This window comes from Cibotium barometz, chromosome 7, assembly GCF_041138505.1.
Source record: "Cibotium barometz isolate CiBa-2024 chromosome 7, ASM4113850v1, whole genome shotgun sequence".
Taxonomy (NCBI): domain Eukaryota; kingdom Viridiplantae; phylum Streptophyta; class Polypodiopsida; order Cyatheales; family Cibotiaceae; genus Cibotium; species Cibotium barometz.
This window is the reverse complement of record NC_141052.1, coordinates 8,525,654-8,544,022: the sequence shown is the minus strand read 5'-3', so window position 1 is coordinate 8,544,022 and position 18,369 is coordinate 8,525,654. Positions and strand designations below refer to the sequence as shown.

Sequence of the window (18,369 nt, the reverse complement as noted above, 5' to 3'; positions counted from 1 at the left end):
TAGTGGTCAACACGAACGAGGACATGCATGTTGGCAGATGAGGCAAATCTCAGACGAGAACATCCAAGAAGCAGTGACGAACATCCAAGAAGCAGGCACTCGAGGAAGATCCAAGAAGCATCAAGCGGCAGCCATCCAGAAGCACGCCACCACCATAACTTCACGAGGAACATGCAAAAAAAAAAAGAAGGGAAAAAGGCCGGCATATTTCAGCTTGGGGTAGATATGACACGTGGTTATCATACCTTAGTCAGAAATATGAATTAATAAATTAATAAAAGCAACCACCATATGACACGTGGTAATCATACCTTAGTTAGAAATATGAATTAATTTTTTTAAAATAAAAGCAAGCACCAGAAACGTTTGGGGCACCATCTGACACGTGGTGATCAGAAATATGAATTAATTAAAAAATAAATAAAAGCAACCACCAAAAACGTTTGGGGTCATCTCATGGTGGGTGAGTTTGTGGTTGCGAAATGGCTTTTCTGGCGATGCTTGGAGACGTTCAGCTGGTCCGCCGGCTATGCAAGTACCCAGCTTCTTCGCCACTGGCCCACTCCAATCGCTTCTCCTCGCATGCTGGTAAAGTCCATCACACGGTCGCGCAGCAGGAGGACCTCATCGCGTGGGTCCAGCAGCATGGAGGACACGTGCACCCGTCCCTGCGCTTGGTGCCGAGCAGCAGTGGCCTGGGTCTGGTATCCATGCGCCCTGTTCCGTCGGGATCCCCCCTTATCAGCCTCCCTCCCAACTTACCCCTCGCTTTCCCCTCCCCCGAATACGTCCGCCCTAACACCCCTGACGAGGCCCTCCTTCACTTGGGTCAGCTAGTGCCTGGTAAGCTACCCTTCAGCTCTAGCTCATGCAGGTGTGGATTCTGAAAGTTTTATGCGACTTTGACATGAAAAACTTCATTCAAGGGATGCAACTTGGCCAGGTCCAACCTGCTTTTTCCTCGTCATATGTGGCTCCTGCCCAGTGTTTTGGGCAACGTTTTGGGAAGCCATGCCGACCAAAAGTTGTGCACAGGCCAGGTGTCTTGTTGGCTATGCCTGATGCGAGATGCTGGAAAAGAAAAATTTGCAGATATCTAGGCGAACTAACCACAATGTCACTCTGCATTCTTTATTCTATGCATGCTATCCCTACAGTCAGTCAACACACATAGGCTGCAGATTTGCTCATCAGCCCTTCCAATCCTCCCAGTACAACAAAAATGAAGGCTCCCGAGTCCTAAACCATGAGATAGTGGAACAAAACCCAAAACAACTTATTTATAGTTAAATACGGGGCTGCTCGGCTTGTAGCCTGTAGGACTGGTCCAACTGTACACGACCTGCTTTTTCCGATCGTGTCCACATGTGTGGCCCACCTACAAGGCACCTGGCCTGTCTGGCGGCTGGCCAGCCTCTGTCCACACCACACCTGAAGCGCCCACTTCTGGTTGGTGTCAATCTGCTCGGCCATGCCTTTTAAGTGGGTCACAAATTGTGTTCAACGTAAAGTCGCTTCACGAAATTGAATTTTAACCCATGGGGCTTGTTAGCCACTTCATTTGAATGAAGAGCTGCAAGCTACTAATATTGACATTCAAAAGATGTATAGTGAATGCCACATCAAATCTTTTTGTGAAGGCAGAAGATTTGTCATGATTCTTGAATTGGAATGCCTTAGAGCTGCAGACCAGCACGTATATGTCTTAACATGTTGTCTTCGTTCAAGTGTAGATATCTGTTTTGTCCCCCCAGAGTTGATCTGTCTCTTTGTCACATGAAAGTCCCAAAGTTTCTGCCGTACTGCTACTTTGAGGGTACCCACAATCGGGTGTTTTCTATCCTGACACAATGGCCAAAAGGTTGCGTTGTGAAAATAACGGTTTTGAGGGTTGATTTGCGCCGACTTCAACCATAATCATGGATATTAGCTAAAAGTTAACATTGATGCATACAATAGGTACTTCTTATTTTACATACTATACTTGTTTTTAGATGTATTGAGCCATTGCTACGAGCAACAGGGAGAAAAATAAACTGGGTATGGGTGGAAAGGATTTGGCAGAAGAATTATGGGCATTGAAGCTTGGCTTGAAATTGTTGATGGAGAGGGCGCAAACGGGCTCATTCTGGTGGCCTTACATAAGCAACTTGCCACAGCGATTCAATATCCCGTTTTTCTTCACAGGAGATGAAATTGCAAATCTGCAGTATGTCCCTGTGATGTATCAGGTTGCACTTGCTATCCTTTTACTTGAGTACGGCATGTTGGACCTACAACATAATGTTCACTTCATTTCAATATTGGTGTTCCTGATGAGCTGCAGGTAAAGAAAAGGTGCAGGGCTTTATTAGATCTTGCCAAGGTTGTGGAAACTGTTCTATCAAAGCTGTCTGCTGCTCAGCAACCTTTTGGTGGACAAGAAGTCAATGCTAGTTCTTTGGGTTGGGCTATGGCTGCAGTTTCGAGCAGAGCATTCCAAGTGCACAACTGTGAAGATTCTTTTAAAGAGCTTTGTGGCAAGCACAGAGTGATATTACCTTTGATTGATATGTGTAACCACAGTTTCACTCCAAATGCTCGTATTATTCAGAAGGAAGAGAAATCAGGGGCATCATTTGTCGTAAGTACATGAAACTCTCTGGAAGCAATGCGTAGCTCTTTGTACTTCAAGTAAATAGAATCTTTTAGTTATCTGCATTTGTTTAATTAAATGATTGCATTTGGACTTTAAAAGGTGGAGACATATCTGTCACGTTGCCAGTTGGCAAGTCCTCATCCTGCTTTTTTCAATGTCTCATCAGCACTTTTATAAATACCCCTATTAAAAGGGCTAAAATCTCCTTTAAATGATTCTAATTTTCAACTCATTCTTCTAGTTAATTCAAGGTTAAGTGCATACATATACATATATGTATTTGTATATGCGCATGTGCATATATATAAACAAAACACACACACAATATCTATGTGCATATATATATATATATATATATATATATATATATATATATATATATATATATATATATATATGCACATAGATATTGTGTGTGTGTTTTGTTTATATATATGTGACACACATGCACCATACACAGACACACACGCATAGGTGTCAAGGTTCAAACTTACCCCTCCTTGTGGGTAGTTATTTGGGCAACGTCAGATGACACCTTTTGTAGTAAAAACAACGAAAGTCTGAAAACACATTTCAATAAGTTACGTCTAATCTCTATATTATTATGTGAGCAAATGCTCCAATGTACAAAAAGATTAATTGTTCCATGCTATGACTGTAAAACTAAGGAAAAGGTGGTACGATGATTGCGCCGCCTCTGCGAGACGAGTTGTGTCGTTGCCTTAGTTGATTCAATTGCATTACCGAGTATGAAATTTGGTTGAATATAAGGGTACTTGCTCAAGCGATCGGGTTTCCGTTGGTGGTCATCGTCAACCACCCATGGTCTGTGCAAAAGTGGGTGGTCATCGTCAACCACCCATGGTCTGTGCAAAAGTGGGTATATAACATGTGGAAAAGATGGGCCCGCAGGACACAGACTATTTGGAGCCGTTCTATCACGAAAAGTTGCTTGCTCTTGCGACCAGAAGTTTCTCCAAGTGTTGGGCTTGTGCACAGGCGGAGCCTTGGGCTTGTACGATCCGGTGGCAAGCTGACTGTTGGTAACGCAGCGGTTTGTTCTCTATTATTTTACTTGTATTCATCTTTGTACCTGGAAGAATCAGGTGCAGACCAATGGTGAACCCTGAGCACCCACAAGTTTGTAACTATAGCAAACTCCTTTTTAGTAATCTAATCTTAAAAGGGGGGGTCAGCCCTTCTTTCGGCCCCTAGTGTGGATGCAGTAGCAGTAGCAGACTCTTTTGATGACAAAGCAGAGCAATTGGCTAATGGAATTCAAGAAGAGTATACTTTTTTGGTCACATGCACTAGTGACACACCAAGTGCTTCAGGGAATGATATGTCTTGCATTGCATCCGAGAGACAGGATGTATCATGGTATTTTGATATTGGTGCTTCAAGCCAGATCACTTCATGCAAAGATGTATTTTAGCACTCGGTTTATACTTCTAATGGTCGCACTACTGTATCATGTGCAGATCATACCACTTATCTAGTAAAGGGAATTGGCAATGTCATACTTGTTGCAGCCAATGGTACAAATATATGTATGACAAAGGTGTTCTATGTTCTAGGGATAAAGAAAAATCTGCTTTCCGTCTTAGCCATAAATGACTAAGGTTTAAAGGTTGAATTTGAAAATGGAAAGTGTTTGGTGAAAGACCCATCAAAGGGTTATGCAATAGTCACTTCCGGAACACACGATACAATGGCTGTATAAGCTGGACAGCTATTACAAGTGTACTCATGATGCACTTATAGTGGTTGCCCATACTCCTGCTATGCATGATGCAGAGCTTTGGCATGCTCGTTTTGGGCATGTAAATTTTCAGAGTTTGATGCTTTTGAAGAAGCATCATATGATTGATAATATGCCGCCTCTTGAGTCTCCAACAAGACATGCATGTGAGGGGTGTATTTTGGGAAAGATGCATTGAAAACCATTCCCGAGGGATGGAGGAGCTGAAAGTAAATTAGAGCTCATACTTAGTGATGTATGTGGTCCAATGCGGACACCATCCATAGGGGGGACATCTTTATTTCGTCACATTCATTGATGACTACTCTAGGTTTGCTTGGGTTTACCCCTTGAAAGTGAAAGCATAGGTGTTTACATGCTTTCGACACTTTTTAGCAATGGCTGAAAATATGTGTGGATGTAAAGTCCAAACACCTTGCTCAGATAGAGGTGGAGAATACATGTCAAATGCATTCAAGGATTATATGCTTCAAAAGGGCATCAAACACCAATGTGTGTCTTATACACTACAACAAAATGGTGTAGCTGAGAGGAAAAATAGATCTCTCATGGAGATGGCAAGATGCATGGTGAAAGCACAGAAGTTGCCTCACAATTTTTGGATGGAAGCTATAATGTGTGCAACTCACGTGTTGAATAGGTGTCCAACAAAAGCTTTGAAAACCATAACACCATTTGAGGCTTGGTAGATGATAAAGCAATAAAATGCATTTTTGTGGGCTACATCAATGAGAGCAAAGGAAGTAGCCTTTATAATCTAGCAACACGTCGGATTTTTGTGAGTAGAGATGGGTATTTGCTGAAAATTCAGTTCAGCCCATGTACAGCTTGTATAAAAGTCATGATACAGGCATACAGAACATGTTTGATAGGCTATTACACATTGCAATTAGGGGGGATTCAGATCAGCCAACCCCTACACAAGAAAATCCTCATGTAGAGCATGTGGAACAGCCAGCAATTCAGCCTCCTTCTATGGAAGAAGTCGAAGATCTTTTTACGGAAGAGCAAATAGCCATAGACACAGCCAAGTCGGTGCCAAGATGGTTGTTGAAAACTTTGCAAGATAGCAAACTTACAGCTCCGCTAACAGGTAGAACAAGTGCTAGTTCCAGCCATGCATTGAATATGCATCATGGGGAGTTTGCATTAGCCATGGGTGGTCTCTTTGATTCAGAAGAGCCTTCTTCTTATGAAGAAACACAGGAGAATGAGCACAGGGTGCAAGCCATGCAGGATGAAATCTCTTCTATTATGAAGAACAATACTTAGGATTTTGTGGACTAAGGCAAGAATGTCATTGGAAAAAAGTGGGTGTACAAAGTCAAAAGGAAGTGTGATGGTACAGTTGACAGGTACAAAGCAAGACTTGTGGCTAAAGGCTATTCTCAAAAAAAGGGAATAGATTATGAGGAGACTTTTGCTCCTACTTCAAGGATGACTACAATCCGATCAGTGATTGCTTTGTCTGCACATAAAGGATGGCGAGGCATTAATTGGATATCAAAACTGCATTCTTGAATGGGAATTTACAAGAGGAAGTATACGTAAATCAGTCCATTGGTATTGTAGTTCCTGGTGAGGAACATAAAGTTGTTAGAAGTCATCTTCTGTCTAGATTTATACACCTGGGCCTTTGTTGTGGGTGTGCCCGCCCTTATGAGGTGTTTTATCATTTTTCCCCACACTTCGTATTTTTCCCCTATTTTTTTCATTTTTTCTGTGGCTTGGGAGGCAGTCTAGTAGTGGCAGGTGGACCTAGAGCCTGGCCGACTGCATCTGGGACATGGCCGACTGCACTATATGAGTCGTGGGACTCCTCTGCTGTTGGCCGACCTATTGTGATGCTGGCCGACTGTATTTATCAGTCGTGGAGGATTTCTGTGTCCAGTCGGCTGCCCTACAGTAGGCCGACTGCTGCTGTAGGGCACCCGACTGCTGATGTGGGGGCATATATATAGGCCCCCAGTCCCATACCACTATTTGTATCATTTCTCAGGATCTTCTTGTGTATATAGAGCAAAGTTACACGCCTACATCTCTCTCTCTCTTGTGCTGTTTTTCTGCCTGCGTTTTTGCTCTTGTGTTCCCAGATTTGGTCTTGCTGGACAGCCACTTGCAGGTTTTAGTTCTTCTTTGTTCCCACCCACCCACCCTTTTCAGAGTACATCCCCGCTATGGCAGATTTGTCTGAGATGGCCGAGAGACATGTGAAGATCCCGACACTCCCCACGTTCCCGGTGGACCGTCGGTTGGACGGGAGCAACTACGGCATATGGAAGGTGATGATGGAATCTGTTCTGGAGTCTTACGACCTCAACGATTTCGTCGTTGTTGGTGTTCCACGGCCGGAAGTAGAGGAAGGGGAGTTATCGTCAACCCGAAAGGACCAGGAGGCTCAGACAGAGATGTGGGATCGTGTCAACGCCAGGGTCTGTTCGTTTATTTTCCTCAACTGCACACCATAGGTAATCAATCATGTAAAGCACATGACGTTGGCCAGAGGTATATGGCAGCATTTGGCCTCACTTTACAACAGGGTATCGCCCATGAAGAGGATTTCCTTGGAAGTACAGATGCGGGTTATGAGCCCTGCAAAGTCGTTGACGATGCGAGAGCATATTAACAAGCTGCAGGCTCTTCAGCAGGAAGTTCTTCAGGTTGGGAAGGAGATATCGTCAGAGGACATGGCCATCACGTTGCTGTCACATTTGCCCTCTTCGTACTCAGCATTTTACTCGTCTTTGATTACCAGTGGCAGGCTCAGCACCATCACGTGGGAGGAGCTTGTGCCCATGGTCCTGGACCAGGAGGAACGATTCACGAACCCTCCTCAAGGTGGAGGTTCGGAGGCCTTTACTGGCCAACGGTCGAAAGGCCGTAACTCGGGCAAAGGGAAGGCTTCATCGGAGAAGTCTTCTGAGAAGAAGTCCGACGCTGACCGCAAGAAACTGAAGGCAGAGAGGACCTGTAATGATTGTGGCGAGAAAGGCCACTATTGGAGGCAGTGTCCCAAGCGGAAGACCGAGAAGGGTGAAGATTCCTCAGCAGCAATCATGAAGACTCCGGCTCTTGTGCACCTGGAGGTGATGGACACCGGTGCTTCATTTTCTTCAGGCAGGGAGGAGATTGGAGGACTCTCCGCAATGGATACTCGGGAGTGGATTCTCGATAGTGGTGCTTCCAGGCACATGACTCCTTCCTGTTCCGGTTTACAGGATCTCTGCAGGCTTTCTGGTCATATTCTTACTGGGGATATGTCCACTATCCCAGTTCACAGTGAGGGCAGGATGGAGATAGTTCCCGATGGTAGAGGGGGGAAGCATTCCTCCCAGGTGTTATATGTTTCGGCACTTGGTTTTCATCTGTTGTCAGTGCATCAGGTTTGCAAGACTGGCGTACGGGTGGAGTTTGATGAGTATTTTGTTGCTCTTCGGGACAAAGCAACAGGCCAAGTGGTTTGGGAAGGCGGAGTGGAGAATGGAGTTTACAGGCTTTCAGCACTCTCTCCCCTAGGTCCTCAGGGTTGTGATGAGTGGCAGTCCGGTAATGGCTACTCAAGTGCGGATACGCTGCAGGTGCGGGCTTTCCGAGACCAGGTGGTGGATAGCTTGCCAGTAGATGGCAGCGATTGGCAGGAACTTTCCAGTACTGAGGTTGGTAGTTCTTGTGTTCGTGAGTCAGAGGAAGCTGAATGGGTCACCTATGCTTTGATGTCTCGTCGTGTTCGGGACATAGAACCTCCAGTAGATGAGGATGTTCTTTCCACGGGGACCTTTCAGAAAGCCAGGCAGGTGACAAGTGCTTACTTGTAGGTGGAGGTGGTTTCTCCAGGCTTTGTGGTTCCGGATTCAGAGGGGGTGGGTGACAGGTTTCATCAGGTTTCCAGGACTTGTTTGTGCACCGTAACAGGTGGTGATCCTTGTGAGCAGTGTGATGTCTCTGTGACTCAGAAGCTGTATGGTTCATGGATCTGGTTGATGGACACTAGATTGGACGGGAGCTTCCTGATGAGGCAGTTGAGCTCATGGTTGCAGATGTCTCTTTGGGAGGCAGGATTGCGTTTCCTGTGGTTTCTGCGGCATGCGAAGGATCATGGACTCTTGTACACAGGAGGGGGATTGCTGGATGGAGTCCGACTCTGCGGTTGGAGTGACTCGGTTTGGGGAGGAGATCTGGACACGAGGGGATCTACTTATGGCCCAGGAGCAGTTTTATGGAGCAGGAGGAGGTTACATTGCAGGTTTGGATTTCCACTTGGAGGAACCCATGGTCATCCAGAGGCACTTTGTTCGTGAACAGATCGTTGCTGATGACATCTTGCTGGAGTTCTGTTTGATGGAGGACAGTACGGTGGACCTCTTCACGAAGTCGCTCTCTCAGGATTTGCTCAGGCGGCACCCCAGCTCCCAGTGGTTGGTTTCACAACCAAGAGCTGAGAGGGGGTGTTAGAAGCATCTCTTGTCTAGATTTATACACCAGGGCCTTTGTTGTGGGTGTGCCCGCCCTTATGAGGTGTTTTATTATTTTTCCCCACACTCCGTATTTTTCCCCTATTTTTCCCATTTTTTTTGTGGCTTGGGAGGCAGTCTAGTAGTGGCAGGTGGACCCAGAGCCTGGCCGATTGCATCTGGGACATGGCCGACTGCACTGTATGAGTCGTGGGACTCCTTTGCTGCTGGCCGACCTATTGTGATGCTGGCCGACTGTATTTATCAGTCGTGGAGGATTTCTGTGATGCTGGCCGACTGTATTTATCAGTCGTGGAGGATTTTTGTGTCCAGTCGGCTGCCCTCCAGCAGGCCGACTGCTGATGTGGGGGCATATATATAGGCCCCCAGCCCCATACCACTATTTATATCATTTCTCAGGATCTTCTTGTGTATATAGAGCAGAGTTACATGCCTACATCTCTCTCTCTCTTGTGCTGTTTTTCTGCCTGCGTTTTTGCTCGTGTTCCCAGATTTGGTCATCATCTCGGCTGCATATTCTGACAAAAGTAACTAGCCAAAGTTATGTGAATAGTCCAACTGAAAGCATATTGTATGTGAAGAAAACTGGTGCCGATATTCTCATAGTCATCTTGTATGTAGATGACATGCATATAATAGGGACTAGCACAGAACAAATTTCAGATTTCAAGGCTGATTTGAAAGCTGAATTTGATATGTTAGATTTGGGGCCTTTACACTACTATCTTGGCATACAGTTTATGCATAGAGATGATGGCATTGTTATACATCAAACTAAGTATATAAAAAGTTTTCTAAAAAGGTTTCACATGGAAGAATGTAAGCCAATTTCTACTCCAGTAGAACTTGGTGTACGGCTTACTATGCATGATATTGGTGAGCCTTCTGAGATTGGCATTTACAGCCAAGCAGTGGAATGCCTCATTTATAGCCAGGCAGTGGGATGCCTCATTTACTTGTGTAACACGAGGCTTAACATATCTTTTGGGGTGTCTTTGTTGAGTAAATTCATGCACAGCCCAGACGCAAAGCATTGGCTAGCAGTCAAACACATTTTCCGTTATCTTCAGGGTACCCTGGATCTTGGTTTACTCTATCCTAGGGGGGCAGCTTACAACTTTGTGCATATAGTGATTCAGATTGGGCTGGTGATTATGATACTAGGCAATCCACTAGTGGGAATTGTTTTTTTCTTGGCAGTTCATGCAGGTGACCTACACCCATGTCTACTCCATGCCATGAGTAGCCCCTCTCTTGCAAAAATACTACCACTTATTTGGAGTGATAGTCCGAAAACAAGGTAAATTTTTAAAAAAAGGACATTATTTCTACTAAACCCATCATTTTGAAGGGTGACCCAGCTCATCAAAAATCATCCTTGCTTCCTAGACACATTCACCTAGGGGGGAGAGGGAGAGATCGATCATAATAATTGTACTCCACGGTGAGTGTCATGACCCTGTGAAAGTGGAACAGCACAAGTGTGGGCATGGTGGTTGGTGAGTAAAATAAATATTTAATGATTCACATTTGGGTCCCTGGACAAATAGAAATATGGTGGACATCTTCAAATGTGAAGGGGGACCAAAAACATTAATATTTTTAATGTTTTAACCTTGGGTGGCCCCTAGGCATAAGTGGCCCTTAGGAACTTTAATGAATATTAAAAAAAGGGGCCTAGGATATTATTGGAAGGGGGGCAACTCCACTTTTGGGAGTTACACGCCTCTCTCTCTCTCTCTCTCTCTCTCTCTCTCTCTCTCTCTCTCTCGCTTTTGGAAAAGCGTGCAAACTACGTGCGTGGAGGAGAAGAGAACCTCTGTCGACTGGCTGCATAGAGGTGGTGGTTGCTGCTTTGTGCTGCGTACTGAACAGGCTGTACAGACCTGGTGACTGCAGGCCATACAGAGCAGGTGGCGGCTGGTTGCAGGCGGTGCTGGCGACAGGGTACGGACAGCAGGTGGCTGCAGGTTCAGGCGGAAGCAATACAGACAATATTGTACGGACAAAGCAGGCGGCTACAGTTCCGTACAGCCAGTGCAGGCGGCGTTTGCTGTTTGTATGATAGCAGGTACAGGCTGCTGCGCATTGTTTGGCTCATGCGACGCAGGCGACCAGGGTACTGACAAACAGGCGGCTACAGGTCCAGGTGACTACAAGTATAGTCCTGTACGGACTGGTATAGCCGGGTACTACAAACCTGTACAGACAGGTACAGGCGGCTTCCGTACTGTTCAGGTGGTGCTTTATCAAAGTATAGTGGGTGCATCACTCAGGCGGCTGCAAAGAGAAAAGTACAGACAGTCTATTGCAAGTACAGACTGGTACGGTCAGTCTCTCTGGTGCAGAACCATGCATTGAATTGGTAAGCTCTGAACTTGTCAATCTTTCTTTCTTTCCACTGGCTTATGTCTGTTGTTGCAGAGTTGTGTCATCTGTGTTGTGAGAGGAGGGGTATGGCAGTTTGAAGGGTGGAAACAGAGATTGGACAGTGGATGTATATTTGAACTGAGTTGAGACCATGTTCATGGAACAGCCAGATGTACGCTCAAGGCTGCCCTGCTGAATTGTCTTGGTTGAATAGAGGGAAGCATAGTGTGTTGCTTTTGTGGGACACAGATCTGTGTGTGTGAATCCTCTGTGCTAAGAGGTCTTGAGGGCTGCCAGATTCGACATGCAGGTTTACTTTCCTGGACTGGCTTTGTTGTACTTAGTTATACATTTCATTGAATTTGAATAAAGAAATACCGAAAGGGGCGCCAAGCTTTGGGGCCAACAAGTGTCGATTTCCTTTCAGTTTTGGGGCATTCTAGCTCCTGTTAATTTTGTTATTTATTTGGACTACATGTGGAAGGGTGACTGCTAGTCTACCGCACTTTGGTTTCTACCAGAGGCCGGTTTCAGTGAGATGAGTCTTGTGCGTGTGTGTGTGTTCTATTTGATTCTATCCATTGGTCGGTGGATGATAAGTCGAAGAAAAATTCAGCATTGTATCCATGTTATCAAACAATGCCCTTTTCCTCACATTCAAGCTTGAAGCTCCATAGTTTGTAAGTGTAAAAAAAAAAAACCGTATTTTACCTTACGGTATCCCAAAATTTCATATCGTACCAAAAATTCTCATACGGTATCGTATTATTTTATCGTACCATGACAACTATGGTACTAGAATTTGTATCGCTATCCTATGTCGTGTCTTTGCCTTTTCTTTGAGATGAAGCCTTGCCCTTGGTCTTGTTCTTCTTCTTGAACAAACAATCTTTGGACAGATGGCCTCTTGTTCTGCAAGTAAAGTAGCGACTCCGACCTTTCTTCCGAACTGAGGAAAGTGCTTGGTCAGAACTGTTGACTGACACCTTCAATTTACACTGTGAGATGAGAACGGACTCCTCCTTCAAAAGTAGGGAGCTAAAATCATCAAAATCCAATTGAGTGGATGTGACCTGGCACCGCAAGGATCGAGAAATCACATCATAGTCCGGAGGAAGCTTGGTGAGGACACGAGCAGCTAGCTGAGAAGAGGACAAAGCAGCACCCATAGCCAGTAACTTGTCACCATTTGGCCACCCAATTGGTCCACCCGTGCTTTCTTATCATGTGTGTACATTGGACTGGTGTCCATGGCAATTGTATATGCTGGGGATTGATGCCACTCATGTGATATTGTGGACTTGGCTTTTCGTTGGGACTTGTGCCTCCGTGTACATGCCTGGAAATGCTTGGTGGATTGGTGTTCTATTGGGTCTGGTATCTCGTGTACTTGCCTGGAGCATGTCTATTTTGGTATAGTCTCATGAACGGGGATTGTCCATACCAATGTTGCATTGCATAGCATCTTTATGTGCTTGCTTGCAATTGAAATTGCATGTTGTTTTCATGCTTGCTTGACCAATGTGTAGTTCCGGGTAAGGGGACGCCCGCCGTGTGTGTGAAACTGTCTGCTGACATGGTTATGTAGCATGTGACATGTGATAAGTATTGGTCATAAACCTGGCCTTAGGAGTTAGCACTAATTTATAAGTGAGTGTGTACACACTTCATTAAGTTTTGGGCGACCAAAACTCACTTATAAATTATGACCAGCCCGGTGTTCACACACTGATGTCGAGGTGAAACATAACCCAATGTCCACCGCCCAGACCTTATCCCCTTTGTACAAAGGGAGTAACCAGCCATGTGTCCACTCTAGCTTGCTCCACAAAGCACCTGCCTGCCACCTACACTGGACAACTCACCACCTTACTCTTCCTCCTCTCTCTAGAGATGGGTGCCTCCTTCATGAGGGTTGTTGGGCTGCATTTCTGCACATTCTCCTTCCCAACTCCATTTCCAAGCTTGCTAAGGTGTTTTTCAAGCTTCCAATAGTGTTTCCGGATGCTAATCACTCTCCTACACACTCCCAATGATTGAAATTCAGCAAAACAGCTCTCTTTATTGTTGTAATTTTTGGCCTTTTTCTGAAAACCCTAATTTTAGCCCTCCTTTCTCAAGTTGAACCATAGGGGAAGCTTTTCCAAGGTTCCCTTCATCCTCTTGAAGACTTTTGTTGTGCGAAGAAATGCGATAAATCGAAGATCTCAACACTCCAAGGACTTCCGTCGCGAAGACTTCCACTGTCATCAACTGCACTTGCATTTGGTAAACTTTTATGCTTAAATATGGAAGCAAGTAGCAGGAGGGAGGAACTGGATTACAAGATCACATACCCTGTGTAGTGTTCTCTTGTCCTACGTGCTCTCTTGCAGATTGTTGCTACCATGTGTTGGTGGAACATAGAGAGCAGATGGTAGGGAACATACTTGAGAGGGTAGTGTGGATTGCAAGTCTACATCGACAACCACTTGTTTGCAATACTGTATTCATATGCATTGGTATGGAAATCTGGTCAGAAATGCCCATGACACTATGTACTTGATTCTCCCAAGATCAATATACTTTATTTGAGGGAGGGGTTGACCGTTCCGGCTCATTGTGTGCCTCTTGTCAATTCAGCAATTTACTTCTTGTATTTGAGCAAGTGTCCATTTAATCTTAGTGTATTTAAGTGTATTGATTAGCATTGTGTTCTGGTCATGGATAACCTTGGCCTTCATGAGAAAAGACTGCATGGAATTGTTTTCAGGAAATAACAAGCTGTAGAGTTACCTCTGCAAGGTAACTGTCCTCATTGATGAATCTCGTGCAAAGAGATCCCCCAATTTTGACCACACCTGATGAGCACTGGTGAGAGTTTGCACTGCCGGTGAGACCTCCTTTGTGATGGTCCGCACAAGCACATAATGCGTCTTTGAGTCCCAATTCTCTCAGTCTTGTAATTCAACATCAAATTCATCCTCCTGATCTTGAGTCCACCTCCTAGAGTTTTGAGGACGCTCGGGCTTTCTTTCAGTGCCCTGAACAATGTCCCACACACCCTTGTGGATGAACCAGATCCGCATTTGAAGCTTCCAATGAGCATAGTTGGGTCCTTTCAACTTGTCATCCTTGTTTGTACAGGGGGGAACCATATCCACACCAGCAAAGAACAAATCTCAGCTCTCAAACACTTCTCACAAGTGCTTTCCAACGAAACAAGGCACCAGGAACAAGCAGCCCCCTCTCAAAGCTGAGAGAGGAGGAGGTTGGACAGCAGCAAAACAGTCTAAGAAACCACCGGGAACTTCCTACCAGAAGGGCAAGGACTTGTGGAGGAAGAAGGAAATGTACAACCACTTGTCTGGCAACTCCACATGCAAAAGAACTCACCAAATCTGATGCCGGAGCAGAATTTGCAGCCAAAACTCCAACGCTTGCCTCTGTAGAAGAAAACGTAGCCAGAAAACTAGGCCGGCTTGCCTCTCTAGGAGAAAGCGCAGCCAACAAACTGGCCAGCAGCAAGAAGGGCTTGCTGGACCAGAAAACGCAGCAATGTGTGAAAACACAGCCACTGTTTGGGAATGATCTTCAGCCAGGAGGAGATAGGGCAGAAAACGTAAGGCAAATATGTGACTGTGGGCAGATTTGCAGAGCTTGGAGCAGCCTGGACCTAAGCGTATGATACCATGAAGGAGAGAGCATAGGCGGAAGCATAAACAATAAACATATGAGAGAGTGCAAAGGAGATTGAGAGAGTTGGACAAGATCACCTTTTATAACAGCAGTAAAGCTTTACAATGGCAATGGCCAGCAACTAAGTGTTGAACTATGTGCAAGGGAAGTGGATGTCACATGCACTTTGCACTGTAGTGCATGGTGACAAGCTGACTCATCATCATCAATGCAACATTTGTACAGTATTAGTTCCATTCAGGATGATATTTGTCGTATGCCGTGACCCCATTGTATATCCCCAGTCCAAGCACAAGCTACGTAGGTCATTCTCAGCCATAGTCAGTTAGTCAGTCAATGTAAGTCCCTTAACCCACTTAAAGAGACGCATTCATGCATATACAATCAGTAGAAACCTTAGGATTTGCATCAGAAATCATCTTGCAGATTGCACATCATTCATGCATAGCATCTAGACCATTGCAGGAACCCCAGATAGCATCCAGTATTTATCTAGGATTTTTTTGGTATTTTTTCCATTATTTTCAGCATTTTTCACAGCATTTATACATTATTTATGGACATGAGCAGTCGGCCAGCTCTGTAGCCAGCCGACTGGTTCATTCAGCCCATATAAATACAGCCCTTGCATAATCATTCCATCATTCATCATATCCAGCAAGAGAGCAATCAAACGCTTGTTATCCTCAGCCTCAGGAGCATAAGCCACCTCTCTTCAGCGCTTGTCTCCTACAGCCCTAGGCGCCTCAAACGCATGAGCATTCAGCCATCTACATCAGTAAAATGCATCCGTACAGCATTCAGTCTTGCGTTTTCTGCATCCATATAGTTTTCAGCATTCATCCATTCATCGTTTTGCTCCAGCCACTTGGTGAAGGTAAAACGCAACATTCATACTCATTTACAGCATTCATATACAGTCCCAAACAGCCCCTCTCTCAGCCCTAGCTTTGCATCCCTCCCTCATACCATTGGGAAGAGTGCATAGGCTCGAGATTGGACATCTTTGATGCTTCTACAGCAGTGCACAGCTCAACCCAACACTTGGTCTTCAGAGGTCTTGTGTTTGGCTTATCGTCAGTCACACTGTCAGTCTCTTTAAAGATAATAAAGCAAATAATATCTCGGTAACGGGATAGGGGGCCCTTCAGTGGGTAATTCGGGACCCCATACAGTGTACAGTTCTCATCTCTCTCTCATATCTCTCTAAAGTTTGAAGTATTAAAGGGGATTGCTAAACTCGCGAAACTCAGGATACAGAAGACGATGTGAGCATTTGTGTGACAGGGTCCTCCAATACGAAGACTTCCGTTGCATGTTTTGCGAGACTGAGAGTGTTAGAGACTGTAAAAGGCCTCAAAAATTCAACACTGCACACACATCTCTATGCAAAGAAGCATACGAATTTCAATGAGTGTTGCCATGATGCTATGGATTCCATAGATAACTTCAAATTCCAAGATGGTACTGGCCCTGAGGTGCAACCTAGAGATCAGTGGGCCAATGACCAAAGTTTGGGGTCTAGCACACTAGTAAATCCAGACCAGATAGCTAACCTAGTACTAAGGAGATTGGGACAAACCTATCGCCCACCCATGCAGCCACAACAACAGCAGCAGCGAATGAGGAGTGTACTACCTACAGGTCCTCATCTTTGTGGAGCATGTGGCGGTAACTGAAACCGATCCCGTCAAGTGGGAAAGACTCAGTTGGACACCTACACGTTTAATAGCACAACTTTAAAACCACAAATATGAAATGGACAACTTAAAACAACTTGAAATTTAAATGAACAGAAATGGAAAGATGGACACCAGCACTGGGGCCGGAACGGGCCGACCCCCCCCTCAATATATGATATATTTATTGGGAGTATTTAAAGAATACAATGCTCCATGGGTTCTGAGAACCAGATAATGTCCATGTACATATGAAAACAGTACTAAACAAATAGCTCGAATTTCGATGTAGAAGCTCGAAGCAGATTGACCACTAGTGTGGTCCAATCGCTACGGTCCTGTGCTTTCACTGGACTCCGCGGAGAGCACCACACTGGTGTTCCGAGACCACGCACAGACAGGCGCTCTCGTACTAACGCCTGGCTCTCCCGATCTCAGCACCTTTGGACCGAGGTTCGCCCATATAGCTTGGACAACCCGGCACCGAACGGGTGTAGGCCGAGCGGGACGAATCTTTTACGAGATTTAAACATTAAATGCTTTACTCAAATCTGAAAATCACTTACTTGTAGTTGGTTGATAAAAGACCAAGACTTGTGGAATGATGAAGTCTTCCAGATGATGAAGAAACAGTTGCCTCGTGGTGAACCACCAAGACAAGAGTCACCGCAAGAGATCACAGCCACCTGCTGTGAAAGAAGGAGAGGCTTGTGTAGTTGCCAACCGAAGATAGCCTCCCACTGTAAGCTCAGCCGCCTGAGAGAGAAAAGAAAGGGCAGTTTGCTGGTGAAAACACGCAGCCTGCAAGACCAGAGGATTCGCCTGTAGAGGGCAGCGTATGCTGTATGGAGATGGCCGCCTGCAGCAATGCTTATGTGTGAAGCGCACCACAAATCAATGCTAGCCGCCTGTAGAAGTGGAGGCGCAGCCAACAGCAGAGGAAAAACAGAGATGCGCCTGAAGTGGGGGCAGCCGCCTGGGAGAGGAGCAGTAGGCGCAGCAGTACAGGGAAAAGTTGGCAGCCGCCTGCTGTAGATTCAGTCGCCAGCAGAGATGGGGAAAAGCATGCGCCTGGTTGCTGTAGGAGCAGAGGCGTAGGTGACGACTTCTTGGTCTTCACGTGGAAGGAGAACCGGGTGATGAACCAACGCCAGGAAGAAGCGTTTTGATCTTTACGCTTGAAGGGGTAAACTTTTTTAATAAAATTAATGTGGAGTTTAACTCCACGCTTGCATGAGGGTGGGGGAGTTTGGGTAGGTGCCTTTGCCCACCCCCACACTCACTTAAATGGGGCTCCCCACCTTGGCCCCAAAGTGGGTGCCCAAAGTGGTGCCCACATTTAAATGAATGTGAACACTTCACCTTATAAATCAAAGGGTTAGAGATAAAATATTAAAACATATACCATATACTTACCACCTGTTCACATGCACTGAAACTCGTCAGAATACCGAGCACACTTCACGACTCACTGGCAGGCGTCCCCGCTCAGTAAGTAACACGTCAGGCAGGCAAACACACGAATACATGTCATGCGAAAACAGTTTCAAACATGCAAAATATGTGTGCATGTGCAAAAAGTAACATGGACATATCTCCCGTTCATGGAACATGTACAAAATATCTGTCGGCACAAAACTGGCTCGACATAAAACATAAAAATCCTGGTCTTCCTATGGAGTGACAATCCCATAGGTAAGACGCAGTTCCAGGCACGAGTTTCCCTAGGTGTGACAGTCCCATAGGTAAAACACGGCACGAATACTGGCT

The 18,369-nt window shown here is 45.4% G+C and overlaps 1 protein-coding gene across 2 annotated transcripts in view; it reads left to right on the top strand.

Moving 5' to 3' along the window:
• The first annotated feature begins 469 nt into the window (after positions 1-469).
• LOC147636653 (Rubisco methyltransferase family protein) overlaps positions 470-18,369 on the top strand; it is a 33,407-nt gene continuing 15,507 nt past the window's right edge. The window contains exons 1-3 of one of the 2 annotated variants that reach the window (XM_086800115.1): positions 470-843; positions 2,065-2,231; positions 2,327-2,623. In XM_086800115.1, coding sequence (XP_086656241.1) covers positions 483-843; positions 2,065-2,231; positions 2,327-2,623 — 825 coding nt within the window. In that variant the 5' untranslated portion in view covers positions 470-482. Of the gene's footprint in view, positions 844-1,994; positions 2,232-2,326; positions 2,624-18,369 lie in introns of both variants that reach the window. The other variant, XM_086800116.1, reaches the window with a different exon arrangement.